This window comes from Watersipora subatra, chromosome 3 (assembly GCF_963576615.1).
Source record: "Watersipora subatra chromosome 3, tzWatSuba1.1, whole genome shotgun sequence".
In the NCBI taxonomy this organism is placed as follows: Eukaryota; Metazoa; Bryozoa; class Gymnolaemata; order Cheilostomatida; family Watersiporidae; genus Watersipora; species Watersipora subatra.
This window is the reverse complement of record NC_088710.1, coordinates 2,092,026-2,118,267: the sequence shown is the minus strand read 5'-3', so window position 1 is coordinate 2,118,267 and position 26,242 is coordinate 2,092,026. Positions and strand designations below refer to the sequence as shown.

Sequence of the window (26,242 nt, the reverse complement as noted above, 5' to 3'; positions counted from 1 at the left end):
AAGTCATTTAGGTTTTTTTAAAGCGTTTCAATATCCGTTTCGAAAACAATACAATCAGCATTACAAGCTCCGCCCACAAATATGTGACGAAACCTAGCTTTTTCAGAAACGGAAGTTAGGAATGTTTAGTCCGATTTAGAATAATAGAGATGGGTGTCTTAAAACCCATTATTATCTAAATCCAGCCTGTAAAATAATTTAAGTTTTTTATGAAAGGGATATAAACTATTTAAAATTGCTCGCAGCTTGTTACATGACGTTTAAATGGGCTGGACGCCGAGAAAAATGAGCTCAAAAAGCGCGGTTTTATCACAAGCTAGCGTTGTTATCGCGCTTTTTAAATATGCAATGCTAAATAGCTTATCTACCTTTCAGAAAAGACTGATATTATTTTTAAGGCTGAATTTAGATATTAATGGATTTTAAAACACCCATTTCTATTATTGTCAATCGGTCTAAACATCCCAACGTAACTTCTGTTCCTAAAAAGCTAGGTTACGTCACGTATTTATGGGCGGAGCTTGTTATGCCGATCGTGTTGTTTTTGAGACCGATATTAAAACGCTATAAAAAATCCTTCATTACTCTGAAAGTTAGTGGCCTAATCTTTATTTTGATTACAAAATCGGAATCAGCGTGTCTGATTTACTTAGTAAATACGATAAAAGTTGTTCGTGGCAGTTATGGTTTAACATTTCAAGCTATGTTGTTACTAATAAATATTTTGTGTGAGGGTAATGTAGGCCTATTATATTTCCTGCGGGTATGCTCTTGGTTCCATAGGTAAGTGACAGCCTTATCAATATTGCACCATGCGGAAGAATAACTCTTGGGGAACCTGCATTTCTCTCAGAGGAGTTGGCTCCACTTTGCCAGGTAAATCGAAACATCTCAACAGTTTAACTCTTTCACTGCCAACCATGTACAAATTCGGCTATCGGCCTAGTGCCAGCCATTTTACCGAAAATTGCCGATATTGCTTTATGATATGTATACAGTATTTTTTCAAGTTCAATCTCTATCTAGAACATTTTTGTTACATATTTTATTTTGCCAAAATTTTAATCAACATTGCTATGCAAAAATTCAATTGATCTATACTTTGTGCCATGATAAAGCTATGTGAAGATACTATCGATCTGAAGCTAAAATGATTCTTTACAATGTCTCTTACTCTTACAAAACTATTACTTTCACAGCTATCAGAGACAGTGCTGCTACTTTAACTATCTTTATAATCACAAAAATCTAAATCTGAATTGGCTATAATGTCATCAACATAACTAATTACCTGTTTTCTTACTCGCGCGGTAGTTAATGAACTCACACAAAAAATGTTCATTTTTAGATTAGAAATTCTCAAACAAAAGTTTAAAATTGCTTCGTGGTTTTAGGCTGATTTTATAGAGAAATCTTCGGACAACACTGCCAATCTCATAAAAGTCTTAAAGACCCTGGGTTATGTTGTCAACAAATAATAAAATCAGGTTACCACGCAATCGCTGAGAAAGTCACAAAGATGCGTCTATGGCAGTGGACCCTAGAAAACGCTTAAATGCGTTTATGGCAGCGAAAGGGTTAGGAAATTGTTCTTCGGATACATTTTCTTAGGATATTTTCTCATTTTAATATCGATGGGTTTAAATTGGTTATTTTAATATTCTCCAATGAAATGCATAACTAGACCCTATGCTATTTACAAGGGACTGAATAAATACCACTGCGTTTGAGGCTCAATACTGTAGTCGCTAACAACTGAGGGATAAAATTTAAAATGGGCTCTGTTACTATTTCTGTAGCATGAACAGCTTTTCTGCAATTGACCTTCAACTGTGAAAATGTACGAGGAATTATTAACAGCTTCGAAAAAAGTTGTTGTTTCAAATAGCTGGGCCCCAGCGTATATTCTCTCTTCTGTTAACCATATGTCATCAATTTATATTCTGAGTATGCAATTAAGCTCCATTTAGTTGCTGAGAAAGATTCATTGAAGGCATCACGACTGCACTCACAATTATTATAGTACTCCTTGACCAGTGCAACAGGTACTTGTAAGGCTGCCTGGTTGATCAATACCTCTCAATATCCTTCCTTTGCGTAATCTGAGGGTCTGTTAGGTTAGGGACCTTGTTGAATATCAATTTTTGAAACAATTTCTTTTAGTTCATTTGCCTGACAATTATAGTCTAGCGTCACTCACAGGCATGAAATGTATTGATAAGTATTAATTAAATGCAGGTTTGAACATTGAGCGTCGATATTAGAAAGCTTACAACTCATGACATCAAGCCTAATGAAGTGAGCTATCGGAAGACTTTCTGAGAGATCTCAGAATGTCTTCTGCATACTGTAAATGTTATTAGGAATTGTGTAGCTATCTAGTGGCTCAGCTGTATGGTAGGACTATGCATACCGTACTTTTCGGATTATTAGCCGCTACTTTTTTCTGATGATTTGAGCCATGCGGCTCATATAAGGGTGCGGCTATTCTGTGGATTTTTCTTTGACCGCTACGGCGCATTAACCATAATCTACGGTTAGTGCGTCTTTAGCGATGAAAGAAAATACGAAACAATGCTTAACGATACTGTTCCATTAGGCACTAGGTTAAAAAGTGTCGGTTAATACGAAACAGTGCCGTTAGACACTGTTCCGTTTTAAACAGCAAAGTTGCCGCCGAGTTGAAAAGCACTGTCCTGAGTTTTGCTGCCTATACAAAGGTGCGGCCTATGTATTGTTTTATTATCGGTTTTTGGAAAATAAAGCAGATGCGGCTTATATAGGGATGCGGTTTATAGTCCGAAAAGTTCAGTAGTTCTGAATGTTCACTATGTCTAGTTTTCTTGAACTAATAAAATCACTTTTGATAAATATAAAGTTCGCACATTTTTCATAGATTCGTTTTTATTTGGTTTCTGGAAATTCTTTGGTCATTTTAGGTTGATTTGGACTTGGAGCTGGTGACCACATCTGGCTATGGCAAGAACGGGGCCTTGACTTTTTTGCAGAGGTCTGTCCGTCCTCAGATTGTCACCACATTTCAGCTAGCTGATGTAAGAGCAGTCTGGACAGTTAAAGGGCCCCTTAACGCTGAAGATGTGCGTATATTCTCATGTTCACTTGTCAGCGTGTACTGCCACGCCCATCTTCATGTTAAATGTAATAGGGCATGTAATCATTCGGTTTTATACATTCTATCCTGTACCGTTTTCTGAAGGTCATGAGAAGGTCATGAGCATTGTTTTATGGGGGGTCATGTCAAGCTTGGCAAGTTGAGCTGATTTAGTCTGAGACTCGGAAGGCTCCTTATTAGAATTCTTTTTACAATCAATACTATAGTTAGAGTGGTTTCTATTTGTCCGTCTGTCACTCTGCTTTTCCGAAGCCAGGGTTAGAGGCTAGAATAAAATATAAATTGTGGCCGGAAAATAAAATTGTTTTTTTGTATATTTATCATGTATAAGAGAAATCATTAGGGAAATTTTGTTAAATTTTTATTTGTCATTTTCCTTGAGGTGAAGGCAATTTCCGAACAGATCTGCTTATGCTATGTCAATAAATAGGACTCAAGGACAGAACCTTACAAGATGAGGCAGGCATATATTTAGCTGCATCAGTTTTATCCATGGGAAATTGTATGTGGGTCTTAGTGCAGTCGCTACTCCATGGCAATTACAATTTATGCTGACCAACAAAAATAGAACAAGAGGACAAAGGCAGCAGCAGAACCAATATAAAGGGCTCACGAGGAATGTTGCTTATTTAGAAATTATAGTAGAGTAGTTATAGTAGATATCAATTTCAACTTCTTTTCCGAATAATAAGCTCATGGAATTATGTTTCTATTATTTTGTGTGCATTTATTCTTTAGTAATTTAAATACAAGGTTGAATTGCTGGCTAAAATAGTACCTTTTGTAAAGAAAGATTTTTATCTTATCTTTTGTCAGATATAAGTTCTTTCATCATTACAATTACCAGTGCTAGTCTTGTGGGTCTAAAACAGATTCTGGTGATCCTGATGGCTGTATATTCCTCTGCCATTTTAATACTAGGACTTGCTGAGGTATGTTATGGTAAGGATAGCTTCAGGATTACACGCTTGAATTCTTTTTAAAATAAAAATATGTTCTCACCAGGTAGTTGGTAAGTGCGCTTTTTTATAGCCCACATAGGATCCATCTATTCATATCAGTCATATGTTCAGTATGATTTAATATAAAGCAGTCAATGGTAATCCTTGGCATATCAGTTTTGCTAGTAACTAGACCCAGAATACGCGGAACAACATGGTCATATGCTCACACTAAGACATGTAAATTAGAAATATGTAGTCACTGGCAAGTGCCTACAGTTTGCTATTGGCTAATCATCTGTCTTCACAATTTTCTATTGGCTTTTATTGGTCTGTTTGACGTACTCAAATTCTATTCTGTTAATGGGTCTAGTCTGTTAATGGGCCAGTTGGCTGTGTCCATAATATGTCAACTATCACATTCTCATGATTTCCTGTTTATGCGGGAGACTTTAACAGCAGTTGATTTGAGATGGTAAAATTACTTAGATATTTTTAAAAGATAAGCTAATGCAGGGCTTTTCATGTAGTGTCACGGGAACCTCTCCTCAGCTGGCACAAGGCTCCATCAAGGGAGTCTGCTCCATATTTTTATATGGGGAGCATATTTTGATATTTTGATTTTTAGTAAAAATCAAAACTTTGTACTGTCGTGGAATTAATTACAGTGGCACCTCCACTAGACTAGCGGCAGCGGTGCTCTCATTGTCAGAGTTTGTGCAGGGAGCATTCGCTCTTTGGTGTAGAGGTTTTGTTTGCACTGAGCATCTGTGCCATGCTCGCAGCACGAGTATGTAGTGTTAAATGTTTTCTGTATTTGTAAGTTAGTCCATATTTATTATTTAATATTAATGAGTATGCAATGTGATGCAAAGGTGTTCTTGTAGCAATTCTATAGACATATGAGACTGTTTATAATCGCCGCAAGGATAGGGGGTGAGAAAAAAGGGGAAACGTTTTCTTTTGTGATTGGGGAGGAGGGAGGCTTGACAGAAAATAATTGAGAAGCACTGACCTAATGTAGCCTAGCATTTAGATTGTGGCAGGAAACTTAAGCTGGTTTGTTATATAACAGGTTGAGGAGAGCCAGCGGGAGTCTCTGGACACTGACATGCATTCCTACCTTATTCTTGGAAAGGAGGACTCTACCATGGTATAATTTTGTTCCTATGATTAGCTTTAATCGTATTTAGCAGCTGTTCAATGCCCGCATTGACCTCTGTAATTTAGTATGCTTTTATAGACATATAATAGCTACCCTCAAGTGGCTTAGCCGGCGATTAAACTGTCAGTTATAAACATATATAGCTGTTCAACCCTCGGCAGGCAACAGAGAGTCTTGCACTACATGTGATTGCACATTTATTTAGCGTTCAATCCTTTCTGATCATGTCAAGTATATCATCTTATGGTATTAAGGGAGTCTATATGTTTCTATCCTCATTTGGTTTATATTATTGATTGATCTCCCATGCTTTTTCCGTGTTGTTATTCACAAAGATAACGAATAAATACAAAGTATCTGTTACAAATAATCTTATTAGTCTAATGCCATCAGATCATTGTTGTTAGCCAAGATGGTAGCCAAGAGGAAGTTAGTGTTGTTGAAGCATGCTTATATACCAACATATAACTACAGGTGCTGCAGACTACAGATGATATTAGTGAGCTTGACCACAGTGGATTCAACACTCAAACATACACTGTGTTTGCTGGAAATATTGGCGAATGTTATACAGTGCAAGTGACGGCCAAAGGCATCCGACTCCTGTATGGAGGTAGTGTCTGCATTTAGTCTCATAATCACTGTTTCCATGATGCGCAGTGCTTCGGAGTTGCGCTATCTCCGAATCATGGAAACGGCGTCTTCGCACTGAAATCACTGCGCGCTGATCAGTGCGAAGCCAGTGCAAATTCGCAGCTAGGAAACAGCGACTGCGCAGCGGCTGCGCATAGCTCTCATGCCGTGGAGACAGATTCTTCGAGGGCCATAAACTAGTACAAAGGTTGTCCTGCTAATCTTGTTTTTTTTTCTATTTTTGCGATCTTCTTTCACCTAAATTTAATTATGGTCTGCATTCACGAGGATGATGAGGTGATTACTTTCCTGGACTTTGTTATCGATGCCAACACTTTTCGAAAAATAGGTGGCAAGTCCTAAATTAACGTTTAAATAATATATTACTTAAAAATACTTATTAAAAATATATTACTTTGTAAAAAGTGTGTTAAGGTTTGTAAAACTTTGTGAATGTGTATTGTAAATAAAAGTATAATGATGACAGAATCATAAAAAGACCGTTTATGACGTTCGGTATCCGTGATCGATTCTATTTCTCCATCAGGCGATTCGATTTATACAATTTCTCTTCTCTGGCTAATTTGCTGAAAACCACTGCGCAGCATGGAAACGTACAATCCCCTCGACTTCGGAGGAGCTGCTTCGCAGTACTGTGCACCATGGAAACATAGTGAATGTTTTGAGTGCGTTCAGTGCTATTGAGTACTTTCAGCGCTATTTAGATCGGTGCGTTATGGTATGTAAGCTATTGATCGAAATTATCTTAACTGTAGCCAGCTCACCCGCGATAGCTCAGTTGGTAGAGCGGAGGACTGTAGTGGTAAGGGAGGTCACTCCCACTGGTAATCCTTAGGTCAGCGGTTCAAATCCGCTTCGCGGGATTTTTCCTTTTTACAATTTCAACTAATTTCAACAACTTTAAATCCAGATTATTCAATAGCAAGTAATATTTTATTACTTTATTAGTAATGGGTAAAACTAGTAGTTACTGGTGACCAAACCAGTACTACTAGCCTAGTTAATAAGATTAACTTTGGCATCTTGTCACAAATAGTGAAACCTCCGGCAACAGCAGTAAGCTAGTCTTCCTAGAGGTTAGTTGTGGCTACTGTCACAAAATTTAGATGCCAGACTGCCTTGACCTGCTCATGTCCGCTGGACTACCTCTCTGTACTGCCAAAAATTCAACTCTGTTAATGCACAAGCCAGTGTCTTTGAAACCTTTTCTCACGAAGACCATGAAAGAGTCATTGCGAAAATGATTGACTGCAATGGATAGTCATATTTTGGGCCTCCGGGCTGTCAAACTCATTAAACCCGGCCAATATGCAAGCCACTTCAGATCTATATACATTGCTCTCGAGAACATGGGTTATAGCCATGGCTCCATGGTATAGCTGTATGGTTGACAAGAGGTTAATAAGTCTAACCCATGCATCAAAATAAAAGTTCAACAACAACAGAGAATATACACATGCGTTGATAAACAGCCATCGAACTCCACCTAGACTAAAAAACCAAAGCAGAAAAATTTATAAACTTAATATGTTATTTAAAAAAATTAATGGTCATATTTCTTGCAATGCCTTTTTTGTTCACAGATCCAAACTAGACAAGCGTGTAAAAGTGCCACTTTTTTATATTACCTTCATTCCAAAGCAACTGGAGTGGTGGAACTGTAATGGAAGGATTCAGCAAGCATTACATGAGCGTATACAGCTGTATGTACTGCATACCAGCTTGACTAGTGCTTCATCGAAATGTAGGCCTTACATAGGAGAGGCTAACTCCCAACTATGGCAAATCTCACTCATTAGCCGTGAAATAAATGTAAAGAAAATATAATCCTTAAATAGCATCACGGTAACTGTATTTTGGGTTAATGCTATTACACTGTGGTATGCATTAATTATCCTACATGCATGTATATATAAGCCTTTACCAACTAAACCTTACATTTACCGCTTCTCGTCATTGCAAGCAGAAAAAATTGGTTTTTTGTAACTTGGGCGGACATGAACTTGCTGGTCTAGTTAATTACCAGCAGAGCTGTAAACCTGTGGCACAAGAATGGCATGCTTGTTTTTATAGCAAGTTGAAAAGTCTCCTAGAGCTCTTCATGGTGGAAGGTTGTGTTCAAGCTCAACATAAATCATATTGAAGCATATTATATTCATACTTTTGAATAAGACTGCATGAGCAATCAGTTTTAGTATGAATGGCTACTCGCTGAGATGTGTTGTACATCTGTAGTTCTGTTGTTGTATCTTGCTTTCGTATCCTCTGTTTCTAGTTGACTTTTTGAGGAAGTATGTAACATTTCTAAGCTTCTTTTGTTGGAACTGTTCGTGTGTTCCATAAAATTCTCAAATATTTTACTTCCCAGTTTATTAGGAACATGAAAAAATGGTACTTCCTATAACTACACTTTTTATTGCTAGTCCTCTAGTGTTGTGCTTATATCAGGTGTATATTAGCAAGTTGTACCGTTTTTGTAGTAACCCAGTTACAAAACATACCCGTCGAGATTGGCTCTTCAATAACCCATGCCAGCTTATGTGACCCCTACCTGATGGTCGTGAGCGAACTCGGAGCTGTCATGCTTCTCCAGCTGAAAGAGTCTGAAGGAAGTGATGCTCGGCTGACAGTATTGAAGCAGCCTGGTGACCTAGTAAGTGGTATTTGTCAGCTGACCTTAATGTTCTAAAATAAGGTCAAGACTAAGTGTTGTTTATGTGTGTGTGGGCATGGCTTAATGATCACTCGCAATATCCTTGGCTGTTTCACTAATTTAAAAGTTCAATTTGCTTTAAAAACTTTTATAAGGATTTCTTTAATTTTTCTGCACAAGTTACCTTCTGCTCTGTTTGCAGATGGCTCAGTTAGTCAACACTTTTTTCAACTCACCAACTTTCTCATTTGTGTTTTTCCTACAGTTTATATTATTTCCTCTCTGACCGTTTCTCTTTCCTCTGTAATATTTTTTTTTGTATTTTTTTCTTCATCTTTACATGGTATCATCTTTGACTATCACACTTTACTCTCTTTCATGATTCTCCCTCATTTTTTCTGGAGTATGTCACCTTTGCAGGAGCATATGGTGGCAAACACGGCGTGTCTGTACAGAGATGTCAGTGGTATGTTTACCTTTCCCGATGTTTCCACTAGTAGTCAAGACACTGCCAAGCCTCCGGCCACTCTCCCGAGGACAACTCGTCTCAGCTCTAGCATCATGGAGGAAAAGGCTGGAGATATTAGGTGGGAATAAGTCAATGTTGATCATTTGTGCTCTATGCAATTGGGAAAGTCAGGTATTTCCATGCTTCGGTCACTTACTGTAGTTTCATTCACTTCAAACTTTCATTTTTATATCGTTTTCATTTTTGAGAAATTTCGAAATGTCATGTTCTGAGAACTGTTTGCACTTTAGATCATACTTGAAAGAATTCATACTTGTGTTAAGGCTATCGTGAGTTTGGCTATGTTACAAGCAACAATGCTCTCATTAGAGGTGGAACGAGACAGGTTTTTAAGTTCGAGACGAGACTCGAGACACTGTCTTGTAAAAATCCGAGACACGAGACAGTAAAGAATGAGCATTTGGTGATGATTTCACTACACAAGGACTAGCGTACTTGATATATGAAATTGATAAAGCTCTTTTTAAATTAAATTTTCACTTAGTGTAAACGATTTAAATACAACATTTTAATTGCGCTATGCATCTATTTTTTGTAAACAAAAGTAACACAAACAGCTCTAAAATAGCGAAGTTATATATTTCTAAAAATTTTGAGCTTGATTGATAATACTTATTATAAACATATTGCTTTGTACATGTATATTTTTACCATCTATTGAATAGGTCTCACTTTTTAATGTAATAAAAGGTGTAATGAAACCGATAGCCGTTGATCTACAAAGAAGTACCGCAACTAAAAGAACACACGATAACACTATCATACTTATTGTTTCATTTATGTTAAGTTTTGTTTGTGTATTAACTTTAGTATGTGAATTATATTTAAATTGTACTCATGAAATTATATGAATTACTGTACCGTACATATTCTTATATTGAACTAACGAAAATGTCATTGTTACCCGAACACGGACTATGGTCGACACGGCCTTTAGTTCGTTTTTTCGTGTCCGGGCAAGTTTTACCCGCAATTGGTAGTATATAAAAGAGGCTCGAATTTTATGAAGGGCAGTTGGTGTTTGGACAAGATACGATAAAATACAGACATCTTATCGCAACAGTCTTATTTATTAAATCAGATTATCCGGTGGGTAATTGGATACGACCCGGTACCTGTTTTAAGGACACAGAACCGGACTACAATATATTAACAGGGCCGTTGTCCGGACTATATGATTAGACTCGGTGGCCAACATAATCAGTAACGACAAGTAGTAACGGACCAGGTATAACTTTAAAGGCAGTTGTCCGCCATACATTACAATATAGGGAGTTGCTGTTACCGTGAAAAGCCATGTTTTAACAGGCTTTTCGAGCAGGCGCTTTAGTTCTATTTCCTGTCTCGAGTTTGGCAATAGTTAAGGCGAGACGAGACCGATCTTGTCTCGTTCCACCTCTAATGTGCATGTGTGTGTTTGTTGTACCATTATAGTATCAAAATAGACATGTTTTCTCTGTATAGCCAAGAAGAGGTAGATGAGGATGAACTTCTCTATGGAGACAGCGAAATGAACATAAGTCAACCTGAACCAACTCTCAAGACTGGCACTGATGAACAACACCGGGAAACACCTGCCAACAGGTTTGGTTCACTTGTCTGACTCTGCCTTGTATTACTCTGCCTTGTATGATTCTGCCTTGTATGACTCTGCCTTGTATGGATTCTAGCATCTGGCTGTAACACCTTCTATTCACGACAAGCTCAACCACTTCGAAATTAGGAGAGAATATAACCTTCTGGTTGTATTTCACTCTAACTATTTATTCTGATAGCTGGTGAATCATCTTGACCCTCTACCACTAGGTGTCACTAGGGATTAGTGTGCTACATGTATGTCATACCTTGTTGACTACATGTCATGTTACAGGGTTGCCAATGTTATTCTGCGTAAGGAGCATGAGCCTACTTTCTGGGTATTCACAACAACTCGAGATAACACACTGCAGGTGACTACTTACTCCACACCTCCTATAAGACATTACATACTGTGAACCCAATCGTTTATATGCCTAATTGTAAAACATGGGCCCATCGTTTTTGTATCAGACAGCTTTAATTCTGCAAATAATATACTGAATTGCAGTTATGCGATTATATAGTTCCTATATATATATATTATTAGGTTTGTTCTAGAAAGCTCTTAGATCTGTTACAGATATTCTCCATTCCTGACTGCAAGCTAGTTTTCAGTGCTAAGCAGTTCAACAGTGGCTATAAAGTGTTGTTCGATGCTGACTGTGAAAGTACAAATAAACAAGGGTAAGCAATTACTGATTTTTAGTTCGAGCATAGAGCTCTACAAGGCTTTACACACAATTATGCATCTGCCAATGTAAATAAGTGAGTTTCTTAATTGTTAACTTGACCTCTGTAAATTTATTAATTGGAGAATGTACAGGTGGGGAGTAGTTATACACTTCAAAAGTTTTAGCACCAATTAAGAACTTTTTGTATTATCCATAGCTCAAGTGGTTCTTCAAACATTTATTATCATCCCAAGCCGTAGGATCTCGGTCTATATTTTACCATAATTGCCATTTTGTTAACATTTATTTTTTCATAGTGAACCCAAGTCTCTTCCCACAGCTATGTCATCTATAGAAGAACTCCTTGTGACAGCCCTTGGGCAAAAGAAGCACAAAGTTTACTTATTTGTGAGTTGACCTAATAATAATTTTATGACTTCCTCAAGATACAACTATGTAACAGTGCAGTGTTTCTGGTACATCTCTGACTCATAGGTTGTAAGATATTCTTTCTATGGTCGCCATGCGTTACAGTATTATGGAGGAGAGAAACACCTTAACAGATCATTATCATTTCTTAAAGTTATAAACCACACCAATCTATAATATACATGTGAACATAAAGATAACATTTTCTTATCATCTACGTGTCTATCAGTGGTGCTCCAATGTCCTACATTTTCGTCCTTTCATAACTAAAAGCTATGCCCTAAACAGACAGATCAACACCACCCTTCATTGTTTGAACTACCTCAACTCATGTGGCCCTAAACCAAAGACACGCATGAGCTACAGTGTGACGTGAGGTTTACATAAGCCTATTTCATCCTAACACAAGTGTCTAGCATTTGGTTGTAAGCTCATTCAGTCTAGGACAGAGTCATACTCAATAAGGACAGACAAAGACTGATGACTGTTTAGATTAACTAGATTAATTATTCTTTTGTAGGCTAGGACTACCAACAGCATGCTGCTTGTTTATGAGGCCTTTCCATACACCGAGCAAACGCATGCGGAGAAACTGCAACTAAGGTTCAGGCGATTCACTCATAATCTAATATTGAGAGAGAGGCGCCGTGTGGCGAGAAAGCGACAAGCTGATGGTGCTGAGGTTGAGCCGAAGCTGTATGCTAAGCAACTGTTGCATCCATTCGAGAATATTGGAGGTTACACAGGGGTGAGCTAATTGGTAACCTCACTGATGGAAGTAGTAGGAGACTATTTTAATTGATTATGTATATACATGCCACTGGTATGCGTGTTATACTCGCATTTGATGTGATATTAGCATATTTCATGTGTACCTTTCCAAGCAAAGACTGTATAATTGTATTTTGCATTGTATGATCCTCGTTCACTTACATTCAACACTTAGCTGTTCTTACCATAGCATGTCACTCGACAAAAGGCAGTTGTTTGAATGGTTTTCTGCAGGTGTTTATAGCCGGTCCATATCCTCACTGGTTTATATTGTCAAGCAAAGGAGAACTCCGATGTCACCCAATGGGCATAGATAATGGAATTGTTTGTATGGCCAACTTCCACAATATTAACTGCCCCCGAGGTTTCCTATACTTTAATAAGCAGGTACTTCCCGATCAATCGGCATCAACATTAGCTTTTTAAGGTTTTAAACGCAAAGTTCAAGGTGGAAGATATTCAGTGAATTTTCATAGGTAACAAGGCAAGGTGTACCATGAAAAGATTCCAAAAATCTACTGCACTTATGTGTTGAAGTTGATCATGAAAGTCTTGAAATCTGCTGTCTCATAGTGCTAGTAGTATATGGACAAACATGAACATCTTAGTCAAGAAAATTGAGTAAAGTCATAACAAGGATATGATGACAACCGTAGGTATTGTACCTGTTAAGTTGAGTTACATTGAAAATGTCTCATCATCATGAATGTGAAGTTTATCAGGATTTACACAGAGATCAATAAAAGCTAGGAAATAAAAGCTATAAAAGCTAGGAAACGGCTGGTTAATATTTTAACAATTTTTCACTTTTGAACCTTGAAACATACATTCTATTACAAGCAAACATTTTTAAATTGATGTAGTTGATTGCTGTAGAGATGCCTCGCCTCTACTGACAAGCTTGTACGCATGGTGTCTGATGATTCGGAAATTGCTTTTTTTCACAGGATTCTTGAGATTTAACAATATTTTGTCAAAGTTCATATAACCTTGACTCCTAAATGGTGTTTGGACCTTTTTGTCTGCATTCTAAAAAAGGTAAAATGTGCTAAATGTGCTAAAGCATCACCATCAAATCTGCACCAAAGGATATTTTGCAATGGTACAAACAGCTTCACTAATCCGTAAACTGCTTCTGTCCAGTTGTCATAAGGTTGTCTGCTCATTCTTTTAAGGATGAACTTAGGATCTCTATTTTGCCTGCCCACTTAACATATGACCAACAGTGGCCATCAAGGAAGGTACCGCTGAAAACCACGGCACATTTTGTCCGCTACGACCCTGAAACAAAGGTTGGTAATGATTTTGGGCCTTTGACTACAATTTTTGCTGTTATCGTACACATTGCTGAGTGTTAGTTGTTTACCACAGGTCTATGTGGTGGTGTGCAGCACCCCTGAACCTTGCAAGAAACTCGTCAAGATAGAGAACGATGAAAAGCAATTCCTAGAACTGGAAAGAGGTGTGTCTTGTCTACACTGCGTCAAACCCTTGAAGAATACCTACTCTTTAATGCCTGTATAAAGCCAGTGCAGTATTTGTGGCGTTATGTTTAATGTTATTTCTATGTCATGTACTACAAGAAATGTGCTTACTGTTAATTGACTGACTGCCCGTTCACCGGTACTTTATACTACTAACTCTCTTAATGTATGTATTTTTAGATGAACGATTTGTTTATCCGATGCAAGATCGTTACTATATACAGCTTCTATCACCCATCAACTGTGACTTCATTCCTGGTACTAGGTAGGTGCGCAATTTCCTTTCTAAATGTTCTTTATCTCGAATTGCCATCCACTGCTATATCTCTATGCCTCTGTGAGCTTGTTATTATTTTACTCAAGCTCACCACTCCACTCTGTTTGTGTACTGTTTCTATTCATCAACCTTTTCTTTATTCATCAACCTTATCTCTGTCTTCCATCTCATCTCTGTCTTCCACCTCATCACTGTCTTCCATCTCATCTCTGTCTTCCACCTTATCTCTGTCTTCCATCTGATCTCTGTCTTCCATCTCATCTCTGTCTTCCACCTCATCACTGTCTTCCATCTTATCTCTGTCGTCCACCTCATTTCTTTATTTCACCTCATCTCTCATATTTCTCCACCCGTGAGACTTTATAGTACTATGTTTGTCTTGCAGGGTTGACTTAGGGGAAGGTCAGTCTATTACCTCTGCTGAGATCCTCTCCCTTGCTATGGATGGTCAGCAGCTCACTAAGAACTTCATTGGACTCGCTACCAACAACAGTTTCAATGAAGAGGTCACAGCCAAGGGACAGGTAGGAATTCTCCATTTTAGTTTTTAATTATCCTACATGGTGACATAGTCGATTATGAGCCTTAGCACCTTCTGGTATTCATAACAACTATAGATGTCACTTTTGCATGACATAGTCGATTATGAGCCTTAGCACCTTCTGGTATTCATAACAACTATAGATGTTACTTTTGCATGAATCTGAGCATCACATAACATAACGTCTACTAAAACTTTGTGTAAGTTTATCTTTAACAGCAACAACAGGGGGGCCCCAACGGGCCGCCCCCCCCCCCCTTCCCTTAGCTTACTTGACCCTCACATTCTCATTTTCCCTTGCACAAGAAAATATGCATGACTGATGAACCCAACTCCCAACCCAGAGTATTCAGCAACCTCCTCAATCACCATTTAAGGTTTCTCTCTATAGCCAATAGTTGTGCCCTCTCCCTGGAGCTGTTTACTTTAGTTGCCCATCATGTCTGTAGGTGAATAATTTCTAATCACTTGTAGGTAGTATTGGTACTAGCGTCAGTGTGTTCTGAGAATTAAAACACTTGTTCTCTAATGAGTACCTAATAGCTCCATCTGCGCTTCATTACAAAGTTTGTACTGTGACATCGTACAGTAAATATTATTGTATGCTTTTACACATTCACTACTTTACTATTCATTGCTATGGCACTATTGCTGCAGGAAGCCATTCAGTGTTCTGCATAATGCTATCAAGTTTTTTATGAATTGCCGTTACACGGACATAGCGTATATTCCAGATAATGCTATATGATATAATAGAAGTTGTACCAGAACCAGGACAACCACTGACCAAAAACAAGTTGAAGGAAATCTACTGCAAGGAGCAAAAGGGGCCTGTGACATCATTGACACATGTCGAGGGAATGCTTGTCGCCGCCATTGGCCAAAAAGTGAGCTGGCAAAAATTCTCCTACAAATATTGTTCTAAATACTTTTCTAATCCAATTGAAAAATATATGCACTTGTAGGATGCTCTTGCTTCTGATTGTTAGCTGATTGACATGCGTGTAAAGTGCTCATTTCTGAGCTGTAGGAAATATAGCACTGGTAGCAGGTTATATCTTGAGATGTTGGATGAGAGATCTGTCAGTTCCTTAAAGATGTGGTTGCGTCAAATTTGAGCTGATTTTAAAAGAAAGTATTTTTTTGTCTATCAGTTGATATGTTGCTTGTTGTGTTAGGCGGTTTCATTGTCAAGATATTTGAAGATTAAAATTGAAAATAATTGAGTAAAAACGCTCAGGCCAAAAAAACATGCCCAGACTTGCCCAAAATGATGTAACGAGTGATACAACCTGTCTCTATCTCTTGTATTCACATTGGCTATTGCGATAAAAGTCTAGTTTTACGTGGCTCTGTTGGCATATATTTTATTTTGTATTTGCTCATGTTGGCTAGAATAAAATTTTAAATCTAGCTACAGATACATTATTATGAATGTCTCAAACGCCTCAATTAAGGAAAACTAAAAACTTGTCATATTAGCTCTAAATGCTGTGTAAACATCTGAGTACCGACTACGATTCTGCCGGTCTACGGTAATTAGGTCGTCGAGTTAACTTATTTCGTCGCGGCCTTTGTATCAGCTGAGTTCTCAGTTGCTACATGCACACCGGACACTAGCTACTAAACAAAATAAGTATGCCCCCATCTTTGAAAATAATATGTTCGACTATATGGCGAAACCAACTGCATCTCAAAAAGTCATGTATCGTCTAGGTTATCTAGTCATTATTAGTATCTATTTGTAGAAAGTTTTACTGGTCACATTCGACCAGTAAATCTTTAAATTTACTTCCATTATCCTATCTTTCTCTGCAGCATAACGCTGTTGACGCCTGTCAGTTCCAACCATAACCTGTCTGCCCAATCTTTAAACACCTGACGCTCAGAAAACTTTCAGTCACCTTCGCTGAACTAAGCATCGTTACAATTCTGTTGTTCGTCAATAAAACGTGCCGGTGCAGTAATTCAGTAAATTAACAATGTAAATTAAAGCAGTAAATTAAATATCGATGTCGATGCACGTAGCTACTAGAATCTACTACTAGTCAATGTGCGTAACTAACTAGTAATCCCTAACAACAAGAATCTTCGAAATCACAGACAAGTGAGACAACCAGTTTTACGAGCGATAATATTTAATATGAACCATATAAAAATTTTGTGCTGATGATTGGCTAATGAAGAGATCTTATATTTATCGCTTGTGGACTCTTTTCAGATGTATCACTCGTTACATTACGAATGAAGCACCCGCTGGAATCTGAGCTTTTTAAAAGATGGCCTCACTTAAACGCATATATCCCTGGACAGGGTTAGTCTACAAAGACAAAAATGACATCAAATTGTAGCTGATGTTTTAGCCTTTTATCGGTTTTAATTTCATTAAATCGACCTTTTAGACGCCACCACGTCTTTAAACAAGTCTCCTTATTGTTAGTAGAGATTGCCTCTGTCGTATTCAATATACAATTTATAGCATGCATTCTAGTCTTTAATGAACCAGTGGATCATTAAATTCATTCAGTTTATAATCATTATGATTCAGTTTATAATGGTTATCATTCCATTTATAATGATTATTATGTAGGTTTCAAGGTCCTGTTGGTGGTGAAATGAAAAAAGTGAATTTTACAGGCTTAGCAATGAATATTTATTTATTAAGTTTCTTTTGCGTAGCAAAGAGGTTTAACACCATTTCGGGCAATAGTGTCAAAGCTTGCCTGTATTTCATCATGGTAGATATTGATGTTTTATAGGTGTACGTGTTTGAGGTGAAGGACAACGACTTGCTTGGTGCTTCCTTCATCGACTCACACCTTTACATTCATCAGATGGTATCTGTGAAGAACCTTGTGCTCATCGCTGATATCCAGATGAGTATCAGCATACTTCGGTATCAAGTTGAACACCGCGTGCTTTCCATCGTCAGCAGGGTGTGTCTAACCTTCCGCTATTTTCTCTCCACTCTCAAATGGTTTTGCAAAGTCTGTTTACAGCTTTGTCATTTTGCTATACTGTCGAGCTTACCAATAGTGTGCCAATAGTGACCATTGTTTTCTGATGTAAACACTAGTCCTCTCTATAGAGTGTTGATTCACAGAAAACTTTTTCACCAACTCGCATTCTGATTTTTGATTGAGAAGTTGGTGAAAGTGGTAGATACATGTATGGGAAAGTGGGGAGTTGTTTACTAATGACTCGGATATTGTTCACCATACAAGCGGGGTACACATACAGCAACATTACTATGAGAACTACAAAACCAGGAGGACACAACTTACTGATATTATTAAATTAAAGGAATTGCTCAACCGTCAGCCAGTTGCTGAACAATAAAAATGAACCCAGCGCTTGTAATAGCATAACATTTTGAGTTATTCATCTAATAATTGTTGCCTGGCATCAGGTCAGTTTCTGTGGATTGTTTGTTATCATGCTATCCTATCTCTGACATCAGGAGACTCGAGTGTCAGTTATTGGCTGAGTTCCTTATTCGTATTCTTCATATTATTAATATGGTGACTGAGGTGTACATCTCCTTCTTCCTCGAACCTTCTCATGCTACTAGCTCACCAATATGAGTATTATAGGACTCGCACTTTATACTGTAGAATAACTAGCCACTTGTTGCGTGAAATATGCAAGTACGTTTAAGAACAAGGCTTGAAGTAATCATCAAAGAATCTTTGTATTTTGTTAGGATATGAAGCCACAGGAGGTTTATGCTGTCGAGTTTGCTGTGGACAACACCAACCTTGGCTTTGTCGCTACAGACAGGGAACAGAATCTGTCTATATATATGTACCAGCCTGACTCTGTGCACAGTTCTGGCGGCACCATCCTTATGAAGAAGGCAGATATAAACTTGGGTGCCTGGTGAGTTGTGTCCTCCTGATTTTGTAGTTTTCATAGTGGTGTTGCGGTATGTGTACCTCACTTGTATGGTGAATAATATCTGTCTGTTGTAGTGTGAACAGCTTGTGTAGAGTGAGGTGCAAGTTGAATGATCCAACAACCAGTCGACAATTTTCTAGTGCCATCGAAAAGCGTCACGTGACATACTTTGGTAAGAGATGCGTTTCATCACTTGCATTATTACCTACTACTTGGCACATGCTAGCACCGCTTGTGCATAACAACATAAGAGTCTAGATATTATTATTTGTAGCATACCGCCTGCCGATATAATTGCACTCAGTGTCTTCAAAACTAATTGTACTAACATGCGATCTAAAATGCACCGTGCACAATATCTCTTGGCACAACTCTTTAGGCACCTGATGATTCTGTTCTAAACATTCGGACCACTAGCCATTTGAGATAACTAGCAATTTGAGATAACTGGGAATTGAAAATGACTAGCAATTTGAGATAAGTAGCAACTTATGTTGACTAGCAATTTGAGATGAGTAGCAACTTATGTTGACTAGCAATTAGAGATAAGTAGCAACTTATGTTGACTAGCAATTTGAGAAAAATAGCAACTTATGTTGACTAGCAATTTAAGATAAATAGCAATTTATGTTGACTAGCAACTTAAGATAAATAGCAATTTATGTTGACTAGCAATTTGAGATAAATAGCAACTTATGTTGACTAGCAATTTAAGATAAACAGCAACTTATGTTGACTAGCAATTTAAGATAAACAGCAACTTATGTTGACTAGCAATTTGAGATGACTAACAATACTATAGATAGTGGGAAGGCTCCTCATTGCCCATTTTTAAACGAATTCGTTACGCAAGCTGCTACGACTATATGCTGAGATATGCTTGTGTTGTATTTTAAACTCATGTCTGTACAAATAGGAATTAATCGGCTGTTTCCATGAGTCTCTGCACGATGAGTCTTCCATGAGTCTCTGCAAGATTGGCTTTTTATAAAGCGCTTTGATCAAACATGCCGTCGCCCCTTTTTAGCCTTCTTCAGCATGTAACATCTGCTACAACATTTTGTTATTTATATGAGTGCAACAGTAAATTTGAAGAGATATATCTGACCTACGGAGGCGATGTTTAGACAAACGAGTCCAGTCAAATAATGTCCATTAAGCTTGAAGTTTGTTTATAACGAAAGAGTATGATAAACTATGAGAGTTATGAGAATGGTGGCATTCTTAAATACTGCTTGGTCAGGAGTCCAGGGTTTGCTGGGTAATGGTAGCAGTAGTTATTTATTTAAAACTTTCCATCTAGGAATGTGTGAAGAAGTGCCTCTGCTATTACAAGTTATAAAATTAAAGAGCTCCATCTTTAAAAACTGCAGGAAAAACTTGCCGTAAAGCTAGAACAAATACGTAGAGTTTCTGAGCAAATTACACCTACACTTTGTTGTTTGTGTTATGGTTATGTAATTATCAGAGATGCTCAGACGTTGAGCGAAGCACTGCCAAGGTTGACATTTTGGGATGCACTGAAGTAGTGGTTGTGTAGCGATGTGATCTTTTCACAGAGCCAGTCGAGTTCTTCAGTCAGTAGTTTGGTACCGGCCAGTTTTAGTCTCTCAACATAGTGTTTCCCTCCAGGAATCTTATTCTGAGACTGAGCTTCAAAGACTTTTTTAGATCTTCTTGCTGAGTGCTGTTGGCGTAGTGTGCCAACCTGGTGCTGAGTACATTATACATGATACTTGGTTGAGGTAACGAGCTTCTGAGCATTCACACTCTCGCTTCATCACAAGAAGATGGTGGCAGTTTTGTTCTAGTTAGGGTAATGTTCTCTCTGTGGCTCTACATTTGACTGTCAGTAGTGACATCAATTGGTTTTGTCACGGGTAAAGTACAAAACTACTTTATGTTCACGATGTGAGTCGAACTACAGAAAGGAGGGATTGAATTATTGAAAGAACTATCTAAAATGATTCATAGACAGCTGTAATTTATACTCATAGCTTTCGTGTATCTGTTACAAGTGAGAATATCTTTGTCCACATATAAATAGTTGTTTGCGTCAAGCTCTGTTACCAATCAACCTTTAAATGCAAATCTTCGATTAAACTGGTTTTCATTGAAAATAAATAAAATGCAATCAAGATAATTAAAATAAACTACTTGAGCCAATTACGAATGCGTCGGTTTTATCACTACCTACCAAGTTCGTTTCGAGGTGAAGCACCGAAATCCCGTTGCCGACACCTCGTCGGCGTGTTGGTCACACAACAAATTTATTTTTTCGGCATGTATGGCCAGACTAATCTGAGACTGCTTTTTATTGGTGAAGTAATTTGGTAATAGCAATCTCATTTGTAGTGGAATATTGAGATTGCTCAGTTTGTTGAATTTGTTTTGTGGTATTGTGTAAAATCAAAGGTTTGCTGAAGCGGTACAAAATTAGCCATGCCCTAAAGTGTTTGCTAATAGTGTATCCAGTTCGTTTGAGAGCTCATCAAGTAGTGCATTCATGATCCAACCCATTATTTATTGATTTATTTAGAGTTATGGTTGTAGGTTAATATTAATAAAACACTCAACAACTCTGCTAACATACCACAAGAGAGATATTACTCTCTAATCTTTGCATGTTCTTCGTGAGGTGTGTTTCGGAACTGAAGTAACTTGAGCGAGTTTGAATGTAACAGGAAAGATAAGTTCACGGAAATATGTGATTTTTAATGTTACTGATGCGATGCATAGATCCTCATTGCGGAGTCTAGTTATTCACACATGAATCTCCACTGTGCACAGATTTTCTGTTATCTATCTGCCTGAGATATTTCTTGACCTGGCTGCTTGAGGTCACATCTGAACCGTAGTTAGGTACACTCCTGAGGAGTAAAGATATTCATCCAAAAAATATTGACCAAAAAACTATTTCAATATAGAATCAATCATGCCTTGCATAGAGATCTGAATGTTATGCATTGTTTTTTCTCTTCATGCAACCGATCTCACTATAGGTAACATGGCAAGCTGCGAACATAGCACTAGGGCCTTTTAGATTTGTTACCCTTTCTTAGACAACTAGTGGCCTTTAGGTTTAGTCGCAAGGATAGACCTTAATGATTCTCTAACAACCTTTATTATCAAAATGCTTGTCTGGTGCTTCATTCTAGCAACAAACACTATTGCTATATTTCTCTTGCGCTACAATTACATAAAGTATGTGAACTTACAGCGACGGTAGATGGCGGGGTAGGATACATGTTACCACTAACAGAGCGAGTGTACAGGCGTCTAGACATGACCCAAAAGTTGCTCTACACTTCGATACAGCACACAGCTAGTCTCAACCCTAAGACCTTCAGGTACTTCTTCTATCTATATTCTAGCATTTCTCTTGATGCAGTGGTAATTATTGTAAATTATCTGTACCAGATATTACCTGTGAGTAGCAGCTTTTTATAAACACTAGATGAATGCCTGGCGTTGCTCGGGTAATAAAAAGTTGTTGCACAAAATTTTTTATTTTCATTTAAGATATAGGCCAACATTTACCATCATAAAACTGTCAGACTTCATATCATGAGAAGAGTGTTTTGTGCAGTTCAAGTAAATTAAGAGAAAACCTAAAACAACTGTAAAGGTGTTTAAATGTGAAATAATTAGCAAGTAATGGCTAGATAAAGCATGATTTGTTACAATGGCTATGGCTACAATGAAAAGTGAATTGATACTGATGCAATTAAAACGAACTGATTAAACAAAATAAAAATCATGAATATGTTGAATTAATAATAACATAGAGTACATAGAAGTGTGTGTAAGAAAGGTTATTGTTGCTGCAAAAGCTATCGATCAAATTTTTGAATACGATGATTCTGGTACCATTCGATAGTCAATACTGGCACAAACGTAAAAATCAGATATCAAAATTAAACACAGTGAACGCTCCTATAACGTACACCTCCTATAATGTAAATTCTCGATAATGTAGAAAATTTATGCAAAGTTTTTGCTTCGTACTACGTAAAAAATTCCAAATAACTTAAAGTGTTAAGTCGGGGCAAGTTTTAAAATTCGATTTGAAGGGTAACATATCTCGCCGCACTTGCGAGAGAGAAAAATCGATGTACGTTTAGCGTTGTATCTATAATTATACATACAACTTACACAACTTTTAGTTCGTCGTGATAGATCGTCAGATGTGTTGACAAAACACAATAGGTAGCTGCGCAATTGTTCATAAATACTTAAAGGTGATCGATGGATTCAGGTGTTACAATCAATGTCGGTCTACCGATCTGAATGTCACGAGTTGGAGTATTGTCAAAAGTTATCTTTTATCTTAACCTTGACCCCTGAATACAGATAGACGACGAACAGGCAGACGTCACTTTTCTATTATAGTAAACAAATATTTTTGTTTTGCTTCATTGTAGGCAGGCCTGTATTCCCTGGTTGCAAGTTGGGGTGGCAAATGTTAGGCGACTAGTTATGAAATCCTGGGGTTTGGAGGGGTGCAGTGTTTCCCCAACAGGTTTCTTTCATGTAGGGCCTCAACCGGGCCTCTCGTGTAGTTTAAAAAATTTGTATCGGAATGTACAAATATTTTTCTATTGTTTGAGATTTGTTTTTTTAGGTGATGTGACTGCCAGGACGTTTTCAGATTAAAATAGGCTAAACTTGACCACAGTTAAACGATCAGAAAAAGACATCTTTTTCTTTTGAGCATTTAAACAAAGATCAATTTTGCCTGATTTTATTTCAAGTTCATCCGAAAGTTTCCACGCTTTCGATGGGCCATTGTCAAGCGAATGTTTGGTAAAACTTGACCTTTTGCAAACCTTTATAAAAGTCGTTCACAAAAGTACTTTGCCGATCATGATAATAATGACGCCTAAGAACTACTAAAAGTTGATTTTATCTCCATGACGTGGAGTAAAGCGATATTTTAATGCGATGAATACCGTTCCCGTAGCCGTTGGGCAAATAACTGTTCGAGTAAATGATGTTGAGGTCGAGTTATCTAAAGCAATTCATCATTGCGTGGGAACGGACCAAACAAATTCGTTCGAGTTAATCAAGTGTTCGAGATAAAATTTTACATTTTATCCGAGGGCGAGTTATCCGAGTTTGACTGTACGTAGCCGCGAAAATTCCTAAAAAGTTGGGACGGCTCAGCCGGCTAGCCGCCCAAGGGAATACGGGCCTGATTGTAAACGTATAAAATATTTGTTATTAGTTCTGCTTTGCAGAATAGACATTTCTCTTGGGAAAAAATGAACTATTCGGTGTAAATGGACATCGAAGATGTGCTCTCTCCATCAATTTATTGTAAAATATCCGCAATCGTATTCTATAAAATCAGTGAAGCTAATCAGAAAAACGAGTAAATTTGTTGAGGCAAACTAATAATACTGCAGTTATGGTAGAGCCAATAAATTAAAAAGCCTAAGTCTAGTTTTTTTCCTTTTTGAATGACCAAAGGGGTGAGTTCGGAAAGATCATGGAACGGATGAAGCTATTTACATGTATTTTACTGTTCGTATAACATAAACGTTCCTGGAACGGGTTATTTACATTGTTGGAGCGCCTACTGTACATCAGTAAAGCGTGTGAGGGTATTTTGTCTGACTAAAGTGAGAGAGTATGTGCAGACAATTCCTACTCGAGAATGTCCTTGAAAACATTTTTTAGTTTAACAATTTCTAGCGATTGCCCTTTGCAATAGCCGGAAATTGAAGTAATGGCACATTTGAAATTGAAATAGCACAATATATAATTACAAAAAAAAAGAATAATGGATTTTGAAATGGTTTTTTTAAAGTTCAAAAGAAGAGTAAACTCAAAAGGTAGTATTAATTCGTTATAAAATGTACATATTTAGCTTTAATCGTGATAAGGATACCATAGATCAGCTAAACAACATAAGAATGGTTTAGCCTTGCGGTTAGGTGGGTGTGTTTGCATACTTGCATTTGCAAACATTGTGAGTTCAATTCAGGTACGGTGTGGATTTTTCATCACTAGATTTTAACAGCTATAGGTATAGCTATACCTATAGCTATAAGTATTGCTATAGGTATAGCTATAGGTATTGCTATAGGTATAGCTATACCTATAGGTATAGCTATAGGTATACCTATAGGTATAGCTATAGGTATTGCTGTAGGTATAGCTATAGGTATAGCTATAGGTATTGCTATATGTATATCTATAGGTATAGCTATACCTATAGGTATATATAGCTATAGGTATAGATATAGCTATAGGTATTGGTATAGCTATATGTATAGCTATAGGTATAGCTATACCTATAGGTATAGCTATACCTATAGGTATAGATATAGCTATAGGTATTGGTATAGCTATATGTATTGCTATAGGTATAGCTATACCTATAGGTATAGGTATAGCTATAGGTATTGCTATAGCTTTACACAGCAACGACAGAAAACAAAAGACCAACCAAATACAAAATTTAGATTTGTATATATAAATTAGTGAATGTTTTGTGTGGTGATGCTAAGGAAATCCAAATGGTTTGAATGTGATATTGTAGCTAATCATATATTTCCTTAGATATGCGAAGGGGTCAACTTTTATTTGCTAGCACAGTAAGATAGTTTATTCTAAGACCTGCTTCATATGTTGAAAGAGTCATATGCTGGAGCAAACCCTTCAACGGCAGTACACTGGAATTCATTTAATTTAATTATACAGTCCAAAAAATTATGATAACTTCATAATAACTACTGCGGCTTGTTACATATATGCAGTATTAGAGAATATGCGTTGCAGTCATGCATTTTCGAAATTGCAATGCAAAGCATAATCTTTAGACAGTAAGTCCCAACAATTTACTGTCTTGAGTAGCTGCTAACATACTAGCCTTCCAAAAATACTTTTTTCATCAAATCACCTTTTTTCCTAACAGTTTAAGTACAGATACACTTCCTATTTATAACAACTATATATAGCAAAGCCGCTCTAAAAATGTTCATCCAAAAGTTTTTTGAAGCATTTTAGAAACAATTGTGTTGTTTTTGCATGTTTTTCCATCTTGTTTTAGGCCTAAAAACACATAAAGCATAAACATAAAAGCCCAAAAAGTTTTTATAGCTTAGTTTAAAGGTATTACCTGCTAATTATCTACTAGATTTGAACTTCAGTTGTATTAAGCAGAAGCAAATTGAGCAGGACCAAAGCTGTACACTCTACTGCTAGACATCATAGGCACTGACATAGACATCATAGGCACTGTTGATGGCCAAACTTTGCACTGTAGGTCAGTTAGGACTCAGAATAAATTGCTGCAGAATAGTCAACACAACCTAATTGATGGGGACCTTGTGTGGAAATATCTTGGGCTAACCCATGATGAACAGACGACTCTAGCCAAACGCATGGGGACAACTCCAGACCAGATTATTGAAGATCTGCTCGAGATTGACAGAATTACCACACATTTTTAGAGTGTCAACATTCTGTAAATATCTGTGTCTATCAATATCTTTTGTCATTTTTACTGCGC

General features: G+C 37.4%; 1 protein-coding gene and 1 non-coding gene across 2 annotated transcripts in view; both read left to right on the top strand.

Annotated features, from left to right (window-relative positions):
• LOC137392283 (cleavage and polyadenylation specificity factor subunit 1-like) overlaps positions 1–26,242 on the top strand; it is a 58,879-nt gene extending 32,637 nt beyond the window's left edge. The window contains exons 14-35 of the mRNA XM_068078953.1: positions 784–876; positions 2,940–3,098; positions 5,150–5,227; positions 5,714–5,852; positions 8,374–8,546; positions 8,967–9,133; positions 10,540–10,659; positions 10,946–11,024; positions 11,234–11,337; positions 11,642–11,732; positions 12,274–12,501; positions 12,759–12,911; positions 13,700–13,816; positions 13,896–13,986; positions 14,189–14,273; positions 14,671–14,809; positions 15,561–15,713; positions 17,586–17,762; positions 18,530–18,705; positions 18,798–18,895; positions 21,944–22,073; positions 25,997–26,242. Of these exons, the coding sequence (XP_067935054.1) occupies positions 784–876; positions 2,940–3,098; positions 5,150–5,227; positions 5,714–5,852; positions 8,374–8,546; positions 8,967–9,133; positions 10,540–10,659; positions 10,946–11,024; positions 11,234–11,337; positions 11,642–11,732; positions 12,274–12,501; positions 12,759–12,911; positions 13,700–13,816; positions 13,896–13,986; positions 14,189–14,273; positions 14,671–14,809; positions 15,561–15,713; positions 17,586–17,762; positions 18,530–18,705; positions 18,798–18,895; positions 21,944–22,073; positions 25,997–26,183 (2,937 nt within the window). The 3' untranslated portion in view covers positions 26,184–26,242. The remainder of the gene's footprint in view (positions 1–783; positions 877–2,939; positions 3,099–5,149; positions 5,228–5,713; positions 5,853–8,373; positions 8,547–8,966; positions 9,134–10,539; positions 10,660–10,945; positions 11,025–11,233; positions 11,338–11,641; positions 11,733–12,273; positions 12,502–12,758; positions 12,912–13,699; positions 13,817–13,895; positions 13,987–14,188; positions 14,274–14,670; positions 14,810–15,560; positions 15,714–17,585; positions 17,763–18,529; positions 18,706–18,797; positions 18,896–21,943; positions 22,074–25,996) is intronic.
• Trnay-gua (transfer RNA tyrosine (anticodon GUA)) lies at positions 6,657–6,756 on the top strand. The gene is made up of 2 exons: positions 6,657–6,693; positions 6,721–6,756. It is a non-coding gene; the product is annotated as a tRNA-Tyr (tRNA).